Source organism: Meriones unguiculatus, chromosome 20 (assembly GCF_030254825.1).
Source record: "Meriones unguiculatus strain TT.TT164.6M chromosome 20, Bangor_MerUng_6.1, whole genome shotgun sequence".
NCBI classification, from domain to species: domain Eukaryota; kingdom Metazoa; phylum Chordata; class Mammalia; order Rodentia; family Muridae; genus Meriones; species Meriones unguiculatus.
In genome coordinates, this window is record NC_083367.1 from 11,409,940 (window position 1) to 11,433,299 (window position 23,360).

The 23,360-nt window shown below is 40.4% G+C and overlaps 1 protein-coding gene across 2 annotated transcripts in view; it reads left to right on the forward strand.

Annotated features, from left to right (window-relative positions):
* Positions 1 to 11,635, forward strand: part of Map3k7 (mitogen-activated protein kinase kinase kinase 7) — a 57,583-nt gene extending 45,948 nt beyond the window's left edge. For both annotated transcript variants that reach the window (XM_060373409.1, XM_060373410.1), the window contains 4 exons: positions 548 to 653; positions 4,890 to 4,951; positions 6,076 to 6,191; positions 8,710 to 11,635. In XM_060373409.1, the coding sequence (XP_060229392.1) occupies positions 548 to 653; positions 4,890 to 4,951; positions 6,076 to 6,191; positions 8,710 to 8,890 (465 nt within the window). In that variant the 3' untranslated portion in view covers positions 8,891 to 11,635. The remainder of the gene's footprint in view (positions 1 to 547; positions 654 to 4,889; positions 4,952 to 6,075; positions 6,192 to 8,709) is intronic.
* Positions 11,636 to 23,360: the final 11,725 nt, after the last annotated feature.

Genomic DNA, 23,360 nt, shown 5'->3' on the forward strand with positions numbered 1-23,360 from the left:
CCCTTCATTTAGCGTCCCTGCAAAAGGGTTTTCATGGTACTCATGCTGCTACCTCCAAGCACTGATTGCAGGTGTCTTGCCACCTGGTCTTGTTGCAGGATTTTTCATTTTTGCTAGTTTTCTTTTCCCCAGAGATCAGAGTGTTCCCTGGGCCTTGACTTTAAACAGGGGTTAAGCAGGCCCTCTCATCCCACAAAGAATTGGTGGCTTTATTACCAGTTCCTTTCACCACAGCAGACAATCCAGCACTCTAGGTTGTAGTTCTGGCACTGGCAGCCTGAGGGCTCCCTAGGTCCCTTTTGCTTTGTGGGCTTTATTTCTTTACCTACTCTCATCCAGGCTTACAAGTTTTGAAGAGATGTTATGTATGAATGCATAGTGAACTTGATAAACATTGATTATATTCTTAGAAATCACTTTTCAAAAGTCCCAGGCCTTTAGTCGTAAAAATGGAAATCTTTCTCCTCTTACTGGCAATGCAAATGTGTCTTGTCATTCTTTAAAAAAAGAAAAGTGACGCTTTTCCTCCTGCCACTTCTTCCTGCAGGTGAGCAGTAGGTCATCCAGTCCTAGTGTCAGAATGATCACTACCTCAGGACCAACCTCAGAGAAGCCAGCTCGCAGTCACCCATGGACCCCTGATGATTCCACAGGTGACCAGTCTACTTTCTTGTAATATAAAACTGAGTGACATGAGAGGCATCAATCTTTATTTACAAAGACAAGCATGATATGGTTATTTAGATTTTCGTGTTTATAGAATCAACTATATGGCAATAACTTTCAAAATGCCCTTTGGAGTATTGTAGCAGACACTGACTGCCTTACCGTGTGTGTGTGTGTGTGTGTGTGTGTGTGTGTGTGTGTGTTTTCCCTCCTCTGAAATACTAAACATGTAACTTGAAAATAGCCAGATTTTTCCAGTTAGGAGACATCATGTGTTGTACTTGACTCTGGGATTTTATATCATGGTCCTTCCTGTTGAGTCTTTCCAGTAATTCTAGTACCCAGAATAGTAACAATAATCACTGTCATCTTTAGCTCAGTTTCTACTTTTTATTCTATATTATTTGATAATTAAACATGAATGCAGTGTATTTAGATCATATCCACTCCTAACTCCTTCCCAACCCCATTTCAGCTTTTGTGTTTTGTTTCCATTGTGCATATTCCTTGTACATGATTCTGTATTGTATAAGGACATTTTCACATAAGTATATAATGCATAATGACCATACCCGTGTCTTTTCTTTTTCACCCATCCTGCCTCCGAGGTTAGCCCTCTTTGTTCTCCCTAGACAATTTCACTTCTACTTTCATATCTTAGACATGATTCTATGTGTCTATATAAAATTAAGGAACCACAAAGGAGAGAAAACATAAAATACTTTTCTAAGATTAGTTTAATTTGTTTCTAGTTGCATCCATTTTCCTACAAAGGACATATTGAAAACTCCATTGTGTATATATACCACACTTTCTTTATCCCCTGTTTTTGGATACCCCGGTGAGTTCCGTAACTCAGCCATTGTGAATAGTGCTGCAGTAAACATGATGTGTAAGTGTGGCTGTGATGTGTTGAGCTTAAGTCCTTTGGGTAAATACCCAGGAGTGTACATTTGGGTTGTGTGGTAGAGCTGCGTTTAATGTTTTGAGGAACTTCGGTATTGATTTCGTGATGGCTGGACAAGTTTACATTTCCACCAGCATTGGATAAAAGGCTGCTCTTCTGGCAGCTGAGATGAGATTGCAGTGAATTTCCAGTTTGCATCTTTTTTTCCAATAGCTAGTGAGATTGAGCATTTTTCATGTTTTGTTCATAGGAATATTTTTTTATTCTTTGGTAATTTCACGCATTTGTAAGTGTGTCTTGAATATACCCACACCAGCACCATTATCCTACTCCTCTTGGGCCCACTCCACAACATGTCCCCCTTCCACTTTCATGTCTTCTTTTATATGGCCCACGGAATCCAGTTACTGTTCCCCAAATAGCCGTGGGTTTGGATCATCCACCAGGCATGGGCAGCCACACACCTTCAAGAAAAACAGGTATGACAGCCATCAGTTACTCCACTAAGGGTGGGGCCTCTGTGCTGGCTTATTGATTGGCTTGATTTTGTGCAGGTAGCCACAGCTGCTTGGGGTTCATGAGTGGAATGCCCATGTCCTGTCCTTCAACAGCATTTTGCAGCACTCCTTCAGATCATCTGGTCCTTAGATTTTTTTTTCCTTCATGTTGTATGATGCCCCTTTGCCCTGGGTTGTTAATCTAGCTGTCCCACTTAGGACTGACCACTCACAGTCGCTGATTCCTAAGAGTACCAGTTAGAAGTCTCCGCATTAACCACCACTACTTGAAAAAGAAGCTTCTCTGGCCAAGCTTGAGAGCAGTACTAATCTATGTAAACATAAGTTTGAAGGCAGGCTGAGAACCTGTTAATTCAGCAAGAGAACATTGGGTTTTCCTGTAGGACCTAATCAACCCTGGGTTTTGACCAGGTCATTCTCTCATGTGTTGAATAGCATTTATATTACATCTTTTGAGGACTGTATACTCATTAGCCTGGTGCTGATTTGATTGATTGATTGATTGATTGATTGATTGATTGATTGGCTTCCTGGAGATTTTTTTCTTTTGTGTATTCTAAATATTAATCTTCTGTCAGATATACAGCCTTCAAAGATTTTTCTCCCACTCTGTAGACTGTATTCACCTAACTGGTTTGTGGTTGGTTGGTTGGTTTAATGTGAGGGGCAGGATGTCACAGTGTGTCACTGGCTGTCCTTAAAACTTACTACGTAAACTCTGCTGGCTTCAAATTCACAGACATCTGCCTGTCTCTGCCTCACAAGTGATGGGATTAAAGGCCACTACACCTAGCTTAACTCTTTCTTTTGCTGTGAAAAAGCTTTGAAATTTCCTAAGATCCTTTTGTCAATTGGGTTATTTCCTAAATGCCAACCTACGGTTTCTAAAAACACCAAACATGTACCTAAGTGAGAGGAAAAAACTCTTATTTGGCAACCTTTTGTCCTTGGTGAAAGACTTGGTTTCACATGCGTAGACATATGAAAGCCCAGCTTGAACATGTCAACTTGTCACAGGTTGTGTGAAGAGAAGCTGTCTGAAGGGACTGAGAGTTTCATCACGGGCAGGAAGGAAGGGAAGTGAGGCCCTAACAGACACTTAGCACTGTGCCCAGCTAAGCCTTGGGAGACGAAGTCATTGGAAATCTTCTGTAAAATCACTTGTTATTAATAGTAACAATTAAACTGAAATTTAGAATTTAAACTGAAAATTAGAATTTAGTTTTCTGTCTTCACAAACTAAAATGTGATCCAATACTTATAGATACCTTCTGAGGTTTAGTCAAGTTTACAGTTCCAACTGGGTACCAGATATTCAAATATATGAGCCTATGGGGCCCATGCTCATTCAAACCACTACTAAGGGAATGTACCCGTAAGGGAAGGGTGATACTAGCATCTGCTGTGTTTGAAAAAAACAGAAAAGAATTTTTGCCCTACTTAACCAAAACAGTGTGAGTTTTAATATTTCATGAGAAGAGGTCATGTTTCATTAGTAAGTATAAAAATATTTTCATGGAGTAGCCATGCTATCTTGTGACTGGGTATTACAAGCAGTATTCTAACTTAGGTACAAATAGAAAAGTGAAATGCCACTTCTTGGCTTTAGAGAACAAACATAAAATTCAAGAAATGTCCTTAATTTCCCTCTTGGAAAGGCTTTAATTGTTTGAGCCAGCACAGTGCTCCTCAAATATCAACGAATTCTACTTGATTCTGAAGTACCTATCAGAGACTTCAGGATATACTACACATGCCCAGACGGTGTGGTGTAGAGGTAGCATTGAGGGTGGGGGGAGTGTTTAATTGAGGAAACTTTTTCAAGGCAGGTCATTCTTCTTAGTCAGGGGCCGGTCATCCTCATCCTATTTGAGTCTGGTGGAAAGTGGTGTTTGAAGGGGTTGTGACAGTTCCTCAGCCTTTCTCTGGGCCCCATGCAGTATCTTCACTGTCATCAGGCTGACCATGCTTTAATCCATGTCAGTCTTTGATGTGGCAGGGCAATTTTACTTCCTTTGAAATAAATAAGACCTATGCTTTGATAAGACTGTCTGCTGGCTTGAACTCGCCAATGGAACATGGTGTTAAGCCAGGGTTCTAAATGCCTTTTTTGTCTCTCTATTGTATGTATGCATCATAAATTCTCACCATTATTGTCTCATTGGAGGCAGGCTGGGGGTGTTCATGTCAGCACCTGTATCAACTGAAAAGAACCTCTGGAGAATCCAGAACATTAGCTTTTCTCTTTCTTGTGTATACTGATGCTGACAGAGTCAATCCAGCCTCCTGGTAAAGAGAACACAAGGAAAGGAATGTGGGCTTGAGTTACATAGGATCAGTTAGGACTGACTTTAATTAATTAAGGCTCCATGTTTTGTTTTTGTTTTTGTTTTTTTCCCCCAAGACAAGGTTCCTTTGTGTAGCTTTGGTTGTCCTGGAACTCACTATGTAGACCAGGCTGGCCTCGAACACAGAGATCCGCCTGCCACTGTTTCCTTCAGTGCTGATATTACAGGCATGCACCACTACGCCTGGCTAAGGGTCCATGATCTTTAATATGTAGTATCCTATTCAGTTTATAGCAACTAAGTTGTAGAATATTCTTATATTCTAATATCTGTGATCACATGTACCCCTTTCTTCCTCTAGAATTTAAGAGCCAGAGCCTGTTCCTTACCAATAACTAAATTATTTAATAATAGGGAGTGATATCTCATATCTTTTTCCTGTTTGTGTGTCATTACAAATGAAACGTTACAGTCATGAGTTAATAAATACAACACATGCTTGGTCTCCAGATACCAATGGTTCGGATAACTCCATCCCAATGGCGTATCTTACACTGGATCACCAGCTGCAGGTAAAGGAGCACTCTCGTTTGCTTTGTCTCCTGAGGGAGTTGATGGCCTTCTCTGTATGTCCTGTCCATGTATTGATGCTTTTAGTTGCCTCCCTTCAGCTTTAAAATTGAAGTAAAATAAATGGCTTTGCTAGGCATGGTTCTCACACCTTAGTCCCAGAACTTGGGAAGCAGAAGCAAGAGGGTCAAGGGTTCAAGGCTTCAACTATAAAATGAGTTTGAGGTCACCATGAACCACAAGAGGGCCTATCTCAAAATCAGTCGGTCTTTTTTGTTCTCTTCCTTTTTTTTTTTTTTTTAAATTAGGTTTAGGATTGACATAATTTTATGTTTTTATCTAACAGTCATCTTAAAGTAGTTCCATAACTCTGTTGTAAGTCTGCCAAGTATAACATTTTCACTCCTTAACTTTTTAGCGTATTTAGATATAAAAGTCATTTTTATTTAAGACATTTGTGATGCATCCTTAGGTTCATAATGACATAAAGTAACACGTTTCAGTGCTTCTTTATGAGTATAAGAATTATAAGCATCTTGGAAGCCAGTCATGTGCCTTTAATCTCAGTTACATGGAAGGCAGACATAGGACAGAAAATTGGAGTTTCACCTGGGCAGCACAGCCCTGGCCCTTGAAAGAAGGTTCTTGTATGTTTCAACTGCAGCAGGAAATGCCATTCTAGAGGTCACCTGCTCTAGTCACAGCCATTCTGATTGGCTGACTAAGGAGCAGCGAGCTCACTAGCACATAGCATAGCACTTGAAAACAACTTCCAGTCACTGTGTTTTGGGGAGTTGGTGAATGTATGAAGTGCATTCCAATGACCCTAACCCACTCACCTCTGCCTCTTTATCTTGTTACCCCCTTCCCCTGCAAGTCCCTTTCTGGCATCCATATGTTTTGTTCCATTTTGTTCCCTGAGTTTAACCAGGCTCACCTGTATGGCCAAGGGTTTGGCACTGTCCACTGGAACCTGGTGAGCTCCTCAGCACAGTTAACTTTTGCTTACAACACTTTAGTGCTATAAAAAAATTTCAGTCACAGTCTCTGCCTTAGCTGTCATCTGCCTTAGGTAGGCACTGGAGGTTAACATTTAACATTTCTGTCATTTCTGTCTTCTTTCCAGCCTCTAGCACCCTGCCCAAACTCCAAAGAATCCATGGCAGTGTTTGAACAACACTGTAAGATGGCACAGGAATATATGAAAGTTCAAACCGAAATCGCGTTGTTGCTTCAGAGAAAGTAAGTTCCTTTTTTTTTTTTTTTTGTAATAAATGTTTTTAAAAACATGCTGGTATTTTGAATTTAAAATATATTGAGGTAGCAACATTATTTTAAAAGACTTCAACGAATACTTTTCTTAAGTCCTACAATTAGTTGTTAAATATATTTTTAGGGGCTAAAGAGGTGGCTTGGCAAATTAAGAGCACACATGTTGCTCTTGCAGAGGGCCGGAGTTCGCTTCCACATTTACACTGGCCAGCTCACAACAACCTATAACTACTGTTCCAGTGTAGCCAATGCCTTCTTCTGGTCCTTGAGGGCACTGCACTCATTGTGCACATACCCACGGTCACACACACACACATAATTAAAAATAAGTCTTTAGGCAGCTGTGGTTACACATGCCTTTAATTTCAGCAGTCATGAAGTGGAGGCAGGCAAATCTCTGTGAGTTCAAGGCCATCCTGAGCTGTACAGTGAGACCCTTCTCAAAAAATAATGAAGTTAATGAATAAATGCAAATTCCTAAAAAGGCATTTCCATGTAGATTTATATTTGAACTTAAAGCATCCTTTAACTGGTTTCATGTAGAACTCGCCCTTTTGACAACATAGTACTAAGGAAAATTAATTAGTTGCATACTCAAGTTTATGCTGTCAAAGTAGAAAGTTGTTTAGAGTTATCACTATAAAGGCTTATTGGTTCTTGACCAAAGGTAAAGTAATGTGTTCTCCTAGCATTTAGTTGAGTTTGGTCTTTGAGGCATTTGTCTGCACAGTCCTGTCGGTGTATGTTGAATAGAGCAGAGTTACTTGTGACAGGGTTGATATACAAATGTCTGTGAGTAGTTTGGGGGTAATTTTATAGCCACCTGTGATTTTTCTGAGAGCCATGGAAGCTGCCTGCCTTCTGTTTTTAAAAACTCCTGTCTTGTTTTCATATAGGTGGTTTGATTTGTTAGGAGGTTGATATTCACTTTCTTAACTATGGCCCTTGTGAAATTTAGACTTGTGAAGAATGACAACTAAAATGTTGAAGGAAATTTAAAAAAAAAAAAAAAAAAAACTGGCTTATTTTTCAGAGTAGCTTATAAGAAATAATCTGTGCGTGTGCTTCAGAAGGGAGAAGAGGCACAGTGAGGTGACTAGTGGGTAGAGGCACTTGCAACCAAGCCTGGCAACAGAACCCACCTAGTGGGAAGAGAGAACCAGCTTCCCCAATTTGTCCTCTAACCACACACACCATGGCATGCACGTGTGTCCACAGACATTCATACCTACAGAATAAATAAATAATATAAAAGAATAATGTTTAAAGGGAGAGGAGTATAATAATTTAAATGATTGTTACCGTGAAGATATAAATAGGAAGTTGAATATTATGGTCTGGAAGCTGTAGAAGTAGCTGTGGAACTTCTGGCACTTTGTGTTTGGGGAGGAAGCCTGCATTTACTTCCTTACTTAACCTTCCTTTTCATACTTGTGAAAGAAGAGTTCTCTGCTAGCAAAATATAAATGTTGAATATAGGTGAGTATGAAAACTGTGAGGTCTGATCAAAGTCCTTTAAATCTTTTACTTAGTTTATTTATTTAAATTTATTTAATTTATTTTATTTATTTAATTTATTTATTTAAATTTATTTAATTTATTTTAATTATTAAATTTATTTAAATCTTTTACTTAGTTTATTTAGTATGTGGGCAATGGATGTGCATATGGCATGCGTGTATGTGCCAGTCAGAGGACAGCTGCTGGTGGGAGTCTGTTCTCTCCTCCACTTTGTGAGTTCTTGAGATTGAACTCATCATCAGTCTTGGTCACAAGTGCCTTTTTATCCACTGATCATCTCATCAGCCTGAATACTTTCTTTAAATAATAACTATGATGAAGTTGTTTTTGATAATAAGAAGACCTTATTATTCATCTATACCCAGTGGTCTGACTTTTTTAGAGGCAAATACTTAATATCCTCAGAGGAAAGGGACTTGAAGCTCACCTGCCCTTATGAATGAGGATCTCCTGAAAATGTTTCCAGATACTGCAAAAAAATTCCAGATACTTGTTGCAAAACAAAAAAGAACATTTAAGTGGGATAGCGTCTCTTGATTGATTGGCTTGCAGGTTGTGTCCCTGCCACTAGAGCTGTAGTTACACAGGACTGGGACTTCACTGTATAGATTGGAGCGTGTAGCAGTAATCAGAGCACCACTTGAGCTGTGGCACACGTTACCGTCCTGGGGCTAGCTAGAACTTCTTTCTTCCTACAAAGAAAGGAGGGTGTCAAATAACATTTTCTGAAACTGCAGTATTTCTCTGCTTCACTGATTGCTTAACAATGTATTGAAATGACTAAAGTTCTGTGTAGTTACAATAGAAGAGTGGGTGGTAGTTTCCATTCTGGCCTAGGATTGTATTGGAGTACTCTACTTCAGCTACAGAACGAGGGGAAAGGTTCTCATTAACTGAGTTTCCTTCATCAGCTATAGGTGTGGAGCTTCCCATCCTGTGTAATGTTTATTGTGTCATTTGTTTTTAGGCAAGAACTAGTTGCAGAATTGGACCAGGATGAAAAGGACCAGCAAAATACATCTCGTCTGGTACAGGAACATAAAAAGCTTTTAGATGAAAACAAAAGCCTTTCTACTTACTACCAGCAATGTAAAAAACAACTAGAGGTCATCAGAAGCCAACAGCAGAAACGACAAGGCACTTCATGATTCTCTGGGACCGTTAAATTTTAAAATATGCAAAGACCTTTTTTTAAGAAGACAAACGATATGACAATTTATGAGTGTTAGCTTTTTGGCGTGTTCTGAATGCCAAATGCCTGTATTTGCTGCATTTGTTATGTCAGTTATTTTTCTTCTTACGGTGGATATACACTCCACTGTCTTGTTGCATAAGATGATAGCACCTGTGACTTGGAAAGGGGAGCGTTCTCAGCTTCAGAGCACATGCAGTGAACTTGGCTGTATATGCATGCTCCTGGTGTGAGCTAGCTGACAGGCGGGGGTATCCCTCTGGCTGCTGTGTGCAAGCATCGTCCTCTTCTCTGTAGTGAAAGGTGGAACCTCAAGGATTTTCTTCTTAGAGTTCATCTCAAAAATCTGTTACTTTTTTCCCCCAAAAGATGGTATGCACCAACATAAAGACAGGGTATTATAAATAACTGGTGTACATTATAGGAGGACAGAACGCTTAGACTGAGTTCAAAGACAGGGTTTTGTGCCAACACATCCTGGATCAGTACTAAACACAGTTCCATCTGTTAATAGTAAAGGTAAGTGGTGGCAGCTGTGATCGGTGAAAGCAAGCGAGGTTAGTGGTTTTCATTAGGCTGAACATCATTCATGAGATGCTAAATATCGTGCTCTTTTTTTACACCCTAAGAATTTTCAGTTCTCTGTGGAGACAGAAGCTTTTCTGACTTTTAATATTAGTAGCAGATGAAATTTTAAAAAACAGAACATGATCTAGCTTAAATGATCCTTCTTGCAACAATTATTGAACTTTTTTATGATATATTTGAAGAAAATTGAAAAATAATAGAAACATAAATAATTGGCCCAGCTAAAAAGGCTTGAAGTTAGATGTCTGATTGTTTTAAACAATAAAGCAGGCAAACCAGGAGACCTGAGTAAGGAAGATGAAGTAAAATTAAACCGGCTCTCCGTAGATATTTGGAGGGTTGAGTCCTCTGAAGTCTGCTCTGGAATGCCTGTTGTCTTCCCATGCTTTTAAGAGAATTTCAACACTTACAAAGAGAATATTTATATTGTTAGCAATAAGTTTACTATCAACCTTCAGAATAACTTAAAGGTAATAATAAAATGCCATTGAAAAAAATTAATTCCCTAAGATCTATTTTTTTCAGTCCATGTTACCACGTTTTAATAATAGTACAAGAATGTCTTTTAAATAAGGGTGCCATCAGCCTCACCTTTACAGTGTTCATGTTTGTAAAGAGGACACTTTGGAACTGAAAGTATGATTGCTGTGGTCCTTAAATGTCTATGGTGTTCCTGCTGTGCTTCAGATGAGCACAAGAAACTGTCAAAACTGTTCTTAAAAATACTAAAGCAGCTAACTTTTCTTCCATTTTTTTCCTCTCTGAGTTTTACAGTGAATCTGAATACAAACACTGTATAAAAACAGTAAAGGTAAGGGACAGTTTGTAGTAACATGTGTCTTCCTCAAAACCTTGTACTGGAAAGCTGCTGGGAGCTAAGGTCTTCGTTCACACAAATAAGGTTGTTATTCCCGAGTTCTGGTAGGTGAAGTGACTGCTGGGCTCAACATTAGGAGTGAGATAAGTCTGACACGGAAGGCAGCCGTAGACCAGGACAGACCAGCGTCTGCCTGACGCTGCTGCCTGCCTACAGCTGGCACTCCACAGAAGGGGCATGTCTCTGTTAGGCAGCTTGTCAAAAGTATCTTGAAATATGAATACTGAGGTTTGGCTTTCCACTAGATTTCACATTGCATTGTTGTACTCTCATTTCTAGCAGAAGTTTGTTTAGCAAGATCATCCTACAACTAAAAGGAAATTCCATCATCAGCATCATCATATACAGTCACTTGATAAAATTATTCAGACAGGCAAATGGAAGAAAGTGCTAAATTTACTGATGATACCAGTGTCAAAAGGCTGTTAAGCATTGCTTGTTTGTGGTCAGTTCCTTTGGGCTTTTGGTACTGTAGTGGCCCTGGACAGCCACACTCGTGTTTCTTACAGTTCCAACTATCCCAGAAGATGAGAACGACACCATGCATACTTGAAAACCATACCCGTTTCCTCTGTGTCTCTACCCATAAAACTTTCAAATAACCAAAGTACCAAGGAGCCAAATGTGTCACTAATTCTTGTTCTACAATGTGTTTAAGCATCACTTTTTGGGTGGAAGTGGCAAACAGGCAGGCAGGTTTACTAAAATGATGTCTAAGAATCAGTCAGTCCCTGCATAGACACTAGCAGCATTTTGTTCTCCCTTCCAGGAAGGAAGCAAAGGTGTATAATGTGGACAGAAATCCTCTTCAACAATAAAACTGTTCTGGGTTGAATAAAGTCAGTTAAGAATGTTACCTTACAGTCACATGGTATACTGAAAAGATCTGCTTCAAGTTCTTCACAAATGCTCGACTATTTCTTAGTGAAGTATTTTTTAAAGAAGCAAATGTCTTTTTCTTTCGGATTTCTGTCATGCTCTTAATTCACTTCCTGCTGCAGCTAGAGAAGACAGGCAGACTTGTTTCTTTGTGTGTGTGTGTGTGTGTGTGTGTGTGTGTGTGTGTGTGTGTGGTCTTCAGCACCCAGTTCCTCTCTTCATATGCTAGTAAGTTCTCCTTTTACTCCTGTTGTTCAGATATTTCTTGTAAAATGCTGTGATGCAGAAACTCTTGTGCATACTCTGTAACTGAAGGAGGCCTTTTCGATTTTGTTTTTAATAAAATTTAGATTGTTATTTCAGGCTGGTATGTAGAAATGATGGCTTGCTTCTCTAAGCAGCTGAGCTGTCGGGTTTGCTCCAGTGCTGTTTACCTAGCAGAGACTGAAACACCAGTTTCTTGGGCTGCTCAGCACTGCTGTCCCATAGTCATGATGCTGTGGAGAGGCTGAGCCACTATGCTGGAGAAATGGCTCAGCAGCTAAGAGCAGGCACTACTCTTGCAGAAGACTGGGGTTGTGTTCCCAGCACCCACATAAAGGCTCATACCTCTGAAGCTCCTTATGTCCCCAAGGGTTCTTGGACACACATGGTGCACATGTACTTAGGCGTACGCACCACACAAAATGTTACGTATATAATATAAAAGTGAGAAAAATCCTATTTTTTCATGGTCCTTCATTATGAAGTACAACATAAAAGTGACTATTCTCATTACAAACTTACTTCTTAATGTTTTTTCTAAACTACAATAAGCATTTTGCTTTTTTATTGAGTAACCCTCCAGCTTATAGATAACCACTTATTTTTAATTTCTGTTAGTTTCCTTGTTTCGTCAGTATTTATGGATAAACTAAGCCAATGTGACTAATGCCAAGTTTCATGTTCATGTCGGCCCCACAGTAGAAGCACCCCTGTAAGATAATGAGGGCTGGCTTCTCAAGGCGAGCGTTTGTCCTGGGTCTGCTTTTCTACTTTCCCCATGTGTTTAGGTGGAGTCACATGTGACCACTGATGAGCAGACAAAATACTTCCACACTCTGCAACCCAAATGTCTGTTCTGAAGGGCTGCTTACTATAAAGTTCCCCCATGATTTGGGGGTGCCTCAGTCTTGGCATTCAGTCACTTGGAATGCCCTCATTCTTCTGAGAGACAAGTGCTCAAAATGGAAGTAGAAATAAAACATTCTGGCCTAATTGAAAGAAGACCTGCCTAGCACACAGGAAGCAGGCCATGGTCTGACCTTGTCATTCTTGTGGTGGTAGTATTTTTATTTCTATTAGAAAGTCTTTAATTAAGGCATAATTTATATACCATAAACTGCATCCATTTCAAAGTATAGTTTACTGAGTTTTGACAGATATATAAATGAAGGAAACCAGTCCAGCAATCAGCATCTTGAATATATATACCACATGTATAATGTCCCCAGTGCCCCTTCAAATCAATTAGAACCTGTGTGTTGACAACCACTGCTCTCTTAGCTGTGAAGAGAACTTCCGTTGTCTGTAGTCTTACTTCGATGAAATCCTGCCCTGTGGAGTTTTCAAGCCTTCACCTTCTATCCAAAAGGTTTCTTTTTAACTTGTTTGAGAGGCTTTTCTAATTACACCATTTCTGGTAATACTTGAAATTCTATTGGCCTTTGAGACAGACATTTTAGGGAATATGAGTGTGTTTAGTGTGGCCTGTTTCATTGTGCAGTTTCATACTCTGGAAACATTTTAGATCATTTTAGGGTTTTTTTGTTTTTGTTTTTACAGAATCTCAATCCTTTGCTAAATTCCCCCACCTTTCTATAAAGTATGTATTTGTAGCTCTATACAGTCAGTAGCATGTTGGTAGATCCAGGTACCATTTTTAATATATACTGTTGGTTGATATGACGGAAGAGTGTTTTCTCTTCGTTGCTGAATTATAAGTGCCTTCTGCTTGCTAAAAATTCTAAGAAAGGGGCTAGAGAGATGGCTCAGTGGTTAAGAGTACTTGTCTTTACAGAGGACCCGGGTTCAATTCCCAGCACCTATATGGTGGCTCACAAGTCCATAACTCCAGTTCCGAGGGGATCTGATACCCTCTTCTGACTCCATAGGCTCCAAGTATTCACGTGGTGAACATACATATACACAGATAAAAACATTCATACAAAGAAAATACATTAAGTCAAATTTTTTTTTACCCAGGAAAGACTTATTGCATCACAGGATGATATGCAGAACTGTTCAGTGGCTGTGCAAAGAGCCTTAGGGTATTTCACTTAAATTTCACACAAGTGCAATCTGTGGGTCATGACATTCTGGTACACAAAATACAAATGTATTTTTTAGCCCATGTAGGGCTAGCCCCAGCTTGCCCTAATACCTCTGCTGTGTGTCATCCTGCCATGCAGCTCTGCTAGAATCGAGTGTCTGTTTAAGGGACCTGACCTTGATGCCAGTTACTTCTGGCAGCCTTTGAAATCAGTAAATTTCTGTGTTATAATCTGGGTCTTCCAAAATATATAAGGCTACTTTCCAGTGAAGCTTTTCTGAGAAATGAGTAGATGTTTCCTGGTGCTTTTAAATTTGCAAGTGAGGAACTTCATTCTTTGTGCTAATTCAGTGACCAATGGTAACCTCACATATGCCAGACAGCAGCCACATTGCTGCTTTAAAAGCACCAGAAACTACCATGTAAATGCTAAGTATTCATCTTCTGAAAAGCAAAGGAATTTATAGAATGTAATTTTTAGATTTCTATGTATACACCTCATCTTCAGTTACTATAAGAAATCTCCAACAGTTCTTCACAGGAATTGAAAAAGAATCATCAACTTCATATGGAAATGAAAAACTCAACATAGTTAAAACAATCTTGAACAATAAGTGAACTGATTCAAGTTGTATTGCAGAGCTGTAGTAATGAAAGCAGCATGGTATTAACATGAAAACAGGTGGGAACTGAACACCCACACAATTCTTCACACATAGACACTTGCTTTTTAACAAAATTAAAATACACACTGTAGAAAAGACATCTTTAATGTTTCTGGTCAAACTGGATGATTTCATGTAAAACAATGCAGATAGATCCATATCTATCATCCTGCATAAAACTCAATTCCAAATGGATTAAGGACCTTGACATAAGCCCAGATACTGAATCTGATAAAAGAGAAATAGCGAAATGTGTTTGAACTTTTTTAGCACAAGAAAGGAATTTCTGAAGAGGACCCATAGCACAGGCACTAAGATCAATAGTTAATAAATGGGACCTGATGAAGCTAAATTGAATAGCATGTGAGTGCATGGGGGAAAAATACCAACTATATATCTGATGAAGGTTAGTATCTAGAGTGTATAAAGAACTAAAAAATAATAATTAAAATACAGGATATAAAACAAACAGTTTTCAAAAGATAACATAATTGAAAAGCAAACATTCAATATCCCTAGACATCAGGGGAAAGCAAATTAAAGCTTGTATTTCAGGGAAGCTGGAGAGATGGCTTAGTGGTTAAGAGCATTAGCTGCTCTTCCAGAGGACCCAGGTCCAATTCTCAGCACCCACCTGACAACCCAAAACTTCCCAATAAACTTCTGGCCTCTGAATGTGTTGCACACATTCATGTATGCAAAATGCCCATACACAAAGTTTTGGTTTTTTTTGTTTGTTTGTTTTTTAAGTGTGTCTTTAATTCCAACTCTCAAGAGGCAAAGATAGGTGGATATTTGAGTTCAAGGCCAGCTTGGTCTACAGAGCAAATTCCAGGACAGCCAGGGCTACAAAGAGAAATCCTGTCTCAAAAAAAAAAAAAAAAAAAAAAGAAAGAGAAAGAACTTAAGGTAAATTGTTTTTTTTCATAGTGTGTTAGAGTTGGCTGCTTCTAAAGGATGCATATTGCCTTGGCTACTCATGTTAATACTTTTGTGTTGGGATCTAGGCATTTGCCGTTTGAAATGTTTCTTGGTGTAGTTATCTGCTTGTCTTTGGTTGTTGCTACCGACTTTGGGTCTTAGCCAAATGTGAGCCCTGGTAGAAAATTTGTGTGGGTGGGCAGGTGTCACAAAGGAATTGGGACACACTTTAAGGAAAGGCTAAAAGAGGTGGTAGTGTAAAAGAACTAAAGGGACCCTAGTTCTGTAGCAAGACACAAGACACCTAGGGGATCGTGGTGCCCTGGGAAGAGGGGGCTCCTGTGTGCGGGGTGCCACAGGACTGAATATAAATCTGGAGTGACCAGAAGGTAGAACAGGAAGAACTTTCCATGTTTTTATGTGGTTTCAGTGTGACCAGTTGCCGCCAACTCCTGCCACTGAATTCCCTGCCATGGTGGGTTTTTACATGAAACTGAAACCAAAATAAATGCTTCCTTCTCCAATGCATTTTGCTTTTGTCGGGATATTTTGTCACAGCAATAGAAAGAAACATTGTAATAATAATCAGTGCTAAGTGTGGACACATGCTTACAACCTCAGCATCCAGGAAACTGAGGACAGTTACCATGAGTTTGGGGGCCATCTTAAGCTATATGGTGAGGCCTTGTCTCCAACCAATCTATCAGTAAAAGATTTGGGAGGTACATCCCACTCCTTGGCATGTATCCTACCACAGAAATGGTTTCTCCACTGGGTTCATTGCCTATTCACAAAGGTAGGATATGGAAACAACCTAAATGATATTCAGCTGAAGACTGTATGAGAATGTGCATACACACAATGTAATCGTGCTCACGTGTAACAAAACTGAATAATGAAGTTTGCAGGTAAATTAATAGCACTGAGGCAACTCAGACAAATGCTGCATGTTCAGTCTTATCTGCAGATCCTATCCCCAAATCTTGAGATGTGAGTGAATAAACAAAAGTAACCTCAGAAGGCAGGAAAGTAAAAAGGGGCCATGTCAATAAAAGAGCTCAAGAGTGGGAGAGAAGGACACAAGACACGAAGGAAGAAATTTGAAAACTGAGGGAAAGGTTCAAAGCAGAGGGAGGAAGGAGAGATAACTAACACTAAGGCTGTTCAAAAAGACCATACGGAAAGTTATAACCTTTCTTAGAGTACATATTATATATAGTTGAAATGAAAGTTATGTCACATGGGATGGTAATGCTTCTTCCACGAGCCATAAGACTAATAAAAAACAACAAACATGTTCCAGGCATGGTAAATTCTCCTTCCATTGTTGGTCAAGGGAGTCCATGTGAATCCCAAAACAGTAAAGGCTATTTCATTGCCCTTTCTTGCCTCCCAGAAAGGAAGACCTACTTGCTGAAGACAACACCACACACTTTTAGACACAGGACTTGGAGGAATTGAATTGGAAACCTAATCAACTGAGGACAGAAAGTGATATGCAAAGCTGCCAAGGGAGAAAAGCAGTCAATAGTCATAACCAGTTATAAAGCCTATATACCACAATGACCAGCACAGCAAGATGTCCCAAAGGGTGCAATAGCAGCACCTATGTCATGGGGGAACCAACATCTGTCTAATTGAACTTAAAGCCTGCAGAATAGAAGAAAGTTCATGCCTGGTATTGTAAGCATAGCCAAATAGTCATGGCTGGAGAGGTCAAGGACCCTACAGGAGAACCTGCTGTTGTCACATTACTAAACCAATATAATTTCCAGTTGCAATCTAAGCACTCACCCACGGATACACGTAGCTCTCATCTGCCGTCAAAAAAGCTGCTCTCTGCAGCAGCTGGAGGCTTTTACAGCCATCCATACTGGCCAAAATGCATAACCCCAGTTACTCTACAAAGTAACCCCTACACCTAAGGCTCAGGAAAAATAGTATATGAAGAGACAGAAGATTATGAGAGTCAGAGGAACAAAACAAAACCAAAAATCTCAACAATGTGGTTATATATAAGAAAAATTTATGTAATGATAACACAGGTCAACATGCTAATGACGATGGGGGAACTTCCACCCCATAGTGAGAGCTACAGACCATCAGTGGTGGCTTAGAGTGAAAATCCTGTTTCTCCATGGATGACCTCCTAATTGGTCATCCATTACCAAGTAGTCCTACACAAATGTCGACGCGAGCAACGCTAAGTGGATGCAGTAGGTTGTAGATACAATCATACAGATCAATAGCAGGTATGTATCATAAGAGGTCATGAATCTGAAATGTAGGCTGGACATGGGAGGAATTATGGAGGCAGAGGCAAGTGGAAATCGAGTACTCGTCAAATTATCAAAGATGATTTTTTTTTTTAATGTTTAATCTTAACAGGGAGCAAGGTAGCTCACTGGTTAAAAGTAATTGCAGAGGACCCAAGCTCAGGTCCTAGCACCCAGATGGAGGTTGACAACTCTCAAATTCCAGTTCCAGGAGATCCAGTGCTCTCTTCTGGCCTCTGCTGTCACTGCACACATATTCACGTACATACGTGTTGGCAGAACACTCATAAAAGTAAATACCTTTGTAAGTTTCAACTGATAACAATGAAATTAGAAGAAAAATCATACCACAGAAACCAGGAGAAGGTAAAGAAAGTCATAGTCATAGTAAACAACGTTTTCCTAAATGAGAAAACAGCATCAAATTTTTGGTCTGCATACATATACATGTTGATTTTCTTTTATGTTTAAGTTGGGAGATCTAATAATATTGAGAGCAGATTTTAGACAATGTTTTAAGGTTGAGGAATCATTTACATATGGAATTTTTTAAGTATACAAATTAATATGTGAAATATGACAGTTTCTCAACCCCAGAGTTGCCTGAGGCTTATTCGGAATCTATTGCTCTTCCACTTTCATGTTTAGACACCTACTGAGCTCGCCTGTAACGAGCTTATAGCGCTTAAAGTGCTTCACCCAGCACAGCTTTACAATTCGAGTTGTTACATCAGTTAATAGTTTCCTCCTGTACCATAAGTTTAGGGGCAGGATCCCACATTTTATATATATACGTTGTTGAGCCCCTCATCTTCTGATGAACATTTATTTGAAGCTGCTTCCAGTTTCGGGCTCTTACAAGCAAAGCTGCTATCAACACGTGTCATCTGCGTGTGCACGTGTGAACTGCATAAACGTGTACATGAAAATAAATGCACACATGTGAGGGTCCAGATCTACAAGACTCTCAGAATTCCTGATGAAAGGACAAAGGGAACTGTAATGCCGTGTCCTTCTCTGGGAATGGACTCTGTAGGGCTGCTCTAGGGCTGGAGACAGTGCCTCGAAAGAGTCAAATGTATGGCTTCTGGGAGCCTGACTCTTTCCCCTTGGGCTGGAGTTACCAGTCCTAAGGCCGCTGTATCTGAAGGATGCTGTGTTCTCCTTACCAACATTGTCTGGCTTAGCTTTCTACTGACCATGGTCATTTAATCCCCTGCAAATCGTATGTATAATGCTGTTCTTCTTAATAAACTTGCTTGGCATGAATCTTCTATTTTCTACCTTCTATTTTGTCTCTATCTTTCTCATCCCCTGGCACCTCCCAAATAGGACCCTGATGGACCAGTCACACATATATGACCTTGTAGACATGTGTTTTCTCTAGACTTTAAGTTAACTTTTAAGCTTATAAGCATCTCTTTAAATTCTCAGAAAATTCACAAGTTTTCTCAAAGTAGTTGACAATTTCATAATCTCATGGATAATTCCAGTTGCTCCATCACCTTACCAACATATACTGTGGTCCTTCATTTTTTAATTTTTTTTACAAATCATTTCTATTTTGTGTTTATTGGTGTTTTGCATAGCCTACATGTATGTCTATGTTCCATGTGTGTGCCTGGTGCCCACAGAGGCCAGAAGAGGGTATGGGGTCCCCTGGAACTGGAGTTACAGACCTTAGTGAGATACCATGTGGGTGCTGGGAATTGGCCCTGGGTCCTCTGGTAAAGCAAACACTGCTCGTAGTGGCTGAGCCATCTCTCCAGCCCCCACTGTTTTAACCATACCCATTCAAATGAGTCAGACATTGTGTCTTACTGTGGTTTGAGTTATGTTTAGCTTTTTGAGAATTTCATATATTTTTATCCCCTTTCTACCCTAACTCCTCTCAGGTTCCCAACTCCTCCTTTAGAGTAGTTTTTAATTTGCATTTCTTTAATTAAGGCTAGAAGAAGCTTTGGTCCATGAGCATAGACTTGACATTTAAAAGACAGTTAGGTACTGTGTCAGTTTAGCTAAACAATATTGGTAGTTCCACACTTGGGTTCCACTCCAGGCATTGGTGGTTAACCAGGATTTTAATGTCCAGCATGGGCTCTGTCAAAGGGCAATTGGCTCCCCACAAAACAGTTGTTACATTATAGCACAAGTGGGAACATAATGTTTCCTACTTGGTTTTTTGGTTCATGAGGTTCACAGCAGACCACTGATGCCCTTTCTACCCAGCAGATGGCATGTGTACCTTCTAGCACTTTGAAAGCTAGCCAACATGGAGGAATTTTATCACTTGGCACCGGTTTGATTTCTCTCTATCTTGCAACCAAGGTGCGTCTGTTGGGGGGAGGTGTATCCTCTAGTTCTCTGGTCAACCAAAAGGACTGAATTGAGGGGGGGATCTTCTGGGACCTCCTTGGCCAACTTCTGCAGATGTTTCCCACACCTGGGCTCAGGTGCATGGTCTCTTCCTGCACCAGGCCAAGGGACCCAGTGGGGGTCTGCACAGGGCTGAAGGTGAAGCCATTTGCCAATTTATCAACTTTTAAGTTTATATGCCTTCTATGTGCTGTTGAAAAACATTTGCCTAACCCAAGACAGAAAGACTTTTCCCACTCTGTTTTCTTAGAAATGAGCTAGTTTTGCTTTTAAATTTAGGTGTATTCGAAGTTATCGTGTTTGAGGTAAAGCAATGTTTTTTTGTCATTATCATTTTTTTAATCTTTTTTTTAAAGATTTATTTATTTATTTATTATGTATACGATGTTCTGTCTGAATATACATCTGCAGGCCAGAAGAGAGCACCAGACCTTATTATAGATGACTGTGAGCCACCATGTGGTTGCCGGGAATGGAACTCAGGACCTCTGGAAGAACAGACAGTGCTCTTAACCTCTGAGCCATCTCTCCAGCCCCGTTATCATTTTTTTTTTTTCACTCAACAGCTATGGCACTGTCTTCCAGCAATGCCACAGATGGCCACAGATGACCTTCATAATAGCTGCCTGAAATGCCCTTTGTAGCCATCAGTTGCTCATCTGTGAGTCTACAGTGGATTCGATGTTTTCCCTTAACCTGGACTGAGTGTGGATTTCAAGGTTTTTAGGAGAAAATATCAAATCCACTGCAGACTTACACATGAGCAAGGGACTTCTGCAAAGATGAGCTATAATCTTTCAGTATCCCTAAAGAATATTGATAATTGGAATCATGCAAAGAAAATCTTCAGGAACTGTATTGGCTTCTGAGGGGAGAAAATGGAGGGACCATTGTTAGTCTCTGAGGGACAAATCTGAGTTTCTTCTTTCCTTGAGACACAGAAGTTATGTGTGCAGACTCAGCAACAGAACACAGGCCTGCATTAGCAATTCAGGTAGCCAAACACACCTCTGCATGTGATCAAATGCCAAAATTAGATGCCATAGACAGAGCCTCCTTTGAGATCACTTTGCTCTGCCTTCAGTTTTGCTCACTGCTCACTTAAGCAGGTGGCAAAAGGCTGGCCAAGAGCTTCTGTCAAAAGACTGAGAACACCACAGAGGGATGGATTAGTTTCAAAGCTGGCTTCCCTCATTCCCTCAATAACGGGACATCACGTGTCATCAGGACTAGCCTGGTCAGCTTGCAACTCAAACTGTGTGCTGCCTTTGCGACTTCAGGCCAATAAATGGCATGCTCTTTGGGGAAACCTTTACAGCAAGACACACATTTCTTCTTCTTGCCCAAGTAAACCAGCGCCTGAGCAGCGTGGCTGCCTGAAATGTGTTGCTGCCATTGTTCCTCGGAGCTTCATTTAGCATTTAGCAGTGTGCCACTCTCGGTAAATAACACCCTGCCACAGTGACGAGCGTGGAAGTAGCTGGTCCGCAGTGCAAAGTGTTCAGACAGGCTGTATTTTATAGACTTCCATGCACGAGCAAGAGGCGGGCCCATCAAGATGAAGCTGCCACCGCTTAGACACAATGCTTTGCTTACTTGGGAGTATGAGGGATGTCTTATTTTAATGTTTCAAAGGCCTAATGGAATCTAGAAATATCAATTTACTTAAAGGATTTCTTTTATCACCTTTGTCTCACATTTACTTATTGTGCTGGTAGTTAGAAACACCATCCGTTGAAATGTGCTATCTCTCCTCACAAGAACACCCTCCACCAGAAGGCTTTGCGAGCACATAAATAACAGTTGTCCATCTTGTTGGGCATTTGTGGTATGTGAGAAAGAGTGAGGAGGGAAACACGTGGAGCTGTGGTGAAGACATTGCTTTCTATCTATTTTATTTACATTTCTTAATCTCTCTCTCTTTCTCAGCAAATAGTTTGCTGCTGTGGACAATCTGAATCAGTCCCACATCCTACACTGTATTTCTCAGAGTTAATACATCATCCATTTTGAGCTCTGAGGGTTTTAGCAGTTTGGTCACAATTCCTTTTCAAATGACTGAATTTAACACAATTAAAGTACCAAGCATTTTGATATCTAAGGTCTTTGGTGGCTACAGGGACCGTTAATAGCGGTAATCTCTTAGCCAAAGGGGCTGTGGGAACTTATCTCCGAAAGCGCTCAGAGCAGGGCAGCAACTGCGGAGAACTCTGGCTCTTAGTTACCAGCTGTTCTCCCTTCACCACTGTGCCTTTTGCTTTCGGAGCATTTCAACCTCTATCCGAAAATTTTCTAGTTGCGCTGCAATATGAACCCTTGGATTTTTTTTTTTTTTATTTCATCCATTTTTTTCCAATTGTTCAACCATTCTCAAAACCTTCTTTAAAATGGAATGCAGGAAATAAACAAAGCCATAAAATCCTTCTGGGATCAAATCGGGAGAGAACCCAGCAGCAGCCACAGTACAGCTTTTCCTCATAACCTGAAACAGTATATTCATTTCTCTGTACCTGCTGTCTCCTGTATGGCTTTAGAAACCAGATTTTCCATTATTCTAAGCCCGACGTCTAGGCACCAATTATAGGTGTTACTTTTTATATTATTTTATTTTGGGTTTCTTATGCCTCTTTCTCCCTTCACCCCAATCCATTCCAACACCCCAATACTGGGTGGGTCAAAGAGAAAGGTTAGTGGGGAGAGGAGGCAGAGTTCTCTTTAGCTACTTCCTGCTGGTTAGGGTCATTGGGTTCCTTGGAGCAGTTCCAGTCTTCATTTCAAGCTATCTTTGACTTCTAGCCACACTGTACCAACGGCAACCAGGAGCCACATAGGAGAAGCACCAGCAGCCGTCTTTATTCTGCGACCTGGCATTTATTCCCTCTCCAGAGTCCTCAGATTTAAACTATCTGCAGCTCGCAGAAAGCTCCTCTCAGAGCCTGAATGAAGCAAATACTTTGCCTCTGTGAACTATCTGAATCAGTCCTATATCGCAAACCTGGGATTATAGCCACAACACTGTGGTATCAAGATGCCATGGCTCCGGGGTTGACAATGGGTAATCTGAGAGGTTTGCCACCTGATGTGCTGTTCTGCCTCACGCTCAGTCATGAAACTGCTCCAGGGCGCCTGGCCCCAGATGCAGCTGTGTTCTAAGTCTAAAGAGGTCATAGCTGACTGTGAAGGATCAACAGGTAGACACAGACTCGCACTAGTTAGCTACTGCCACCTCACGTCTGATCTTGTCATCGACCCAGCTCTCTTCCCTCCTCACAAAACTAAGCTCAGAGGGATGGCTAGATCCTTGGGAACTCAGCCGGTAGGGTTCGTGGCTAGACTTGGGTGCCTAGTTTCAGATTTTGATTCCCACCATACATATGGCTATGCATATATGGTGCTATGCTCTTTCATAGGAAAGAAGACCAGAGGTCCAAAAGTTCAGGGTCATTCTCACCTACATCATGAGTTCAGGGCCAGCCTGGGTTTTATGAGATCCCATCAAAAACAACACAACAAAGCAACAACAACAAAACCTC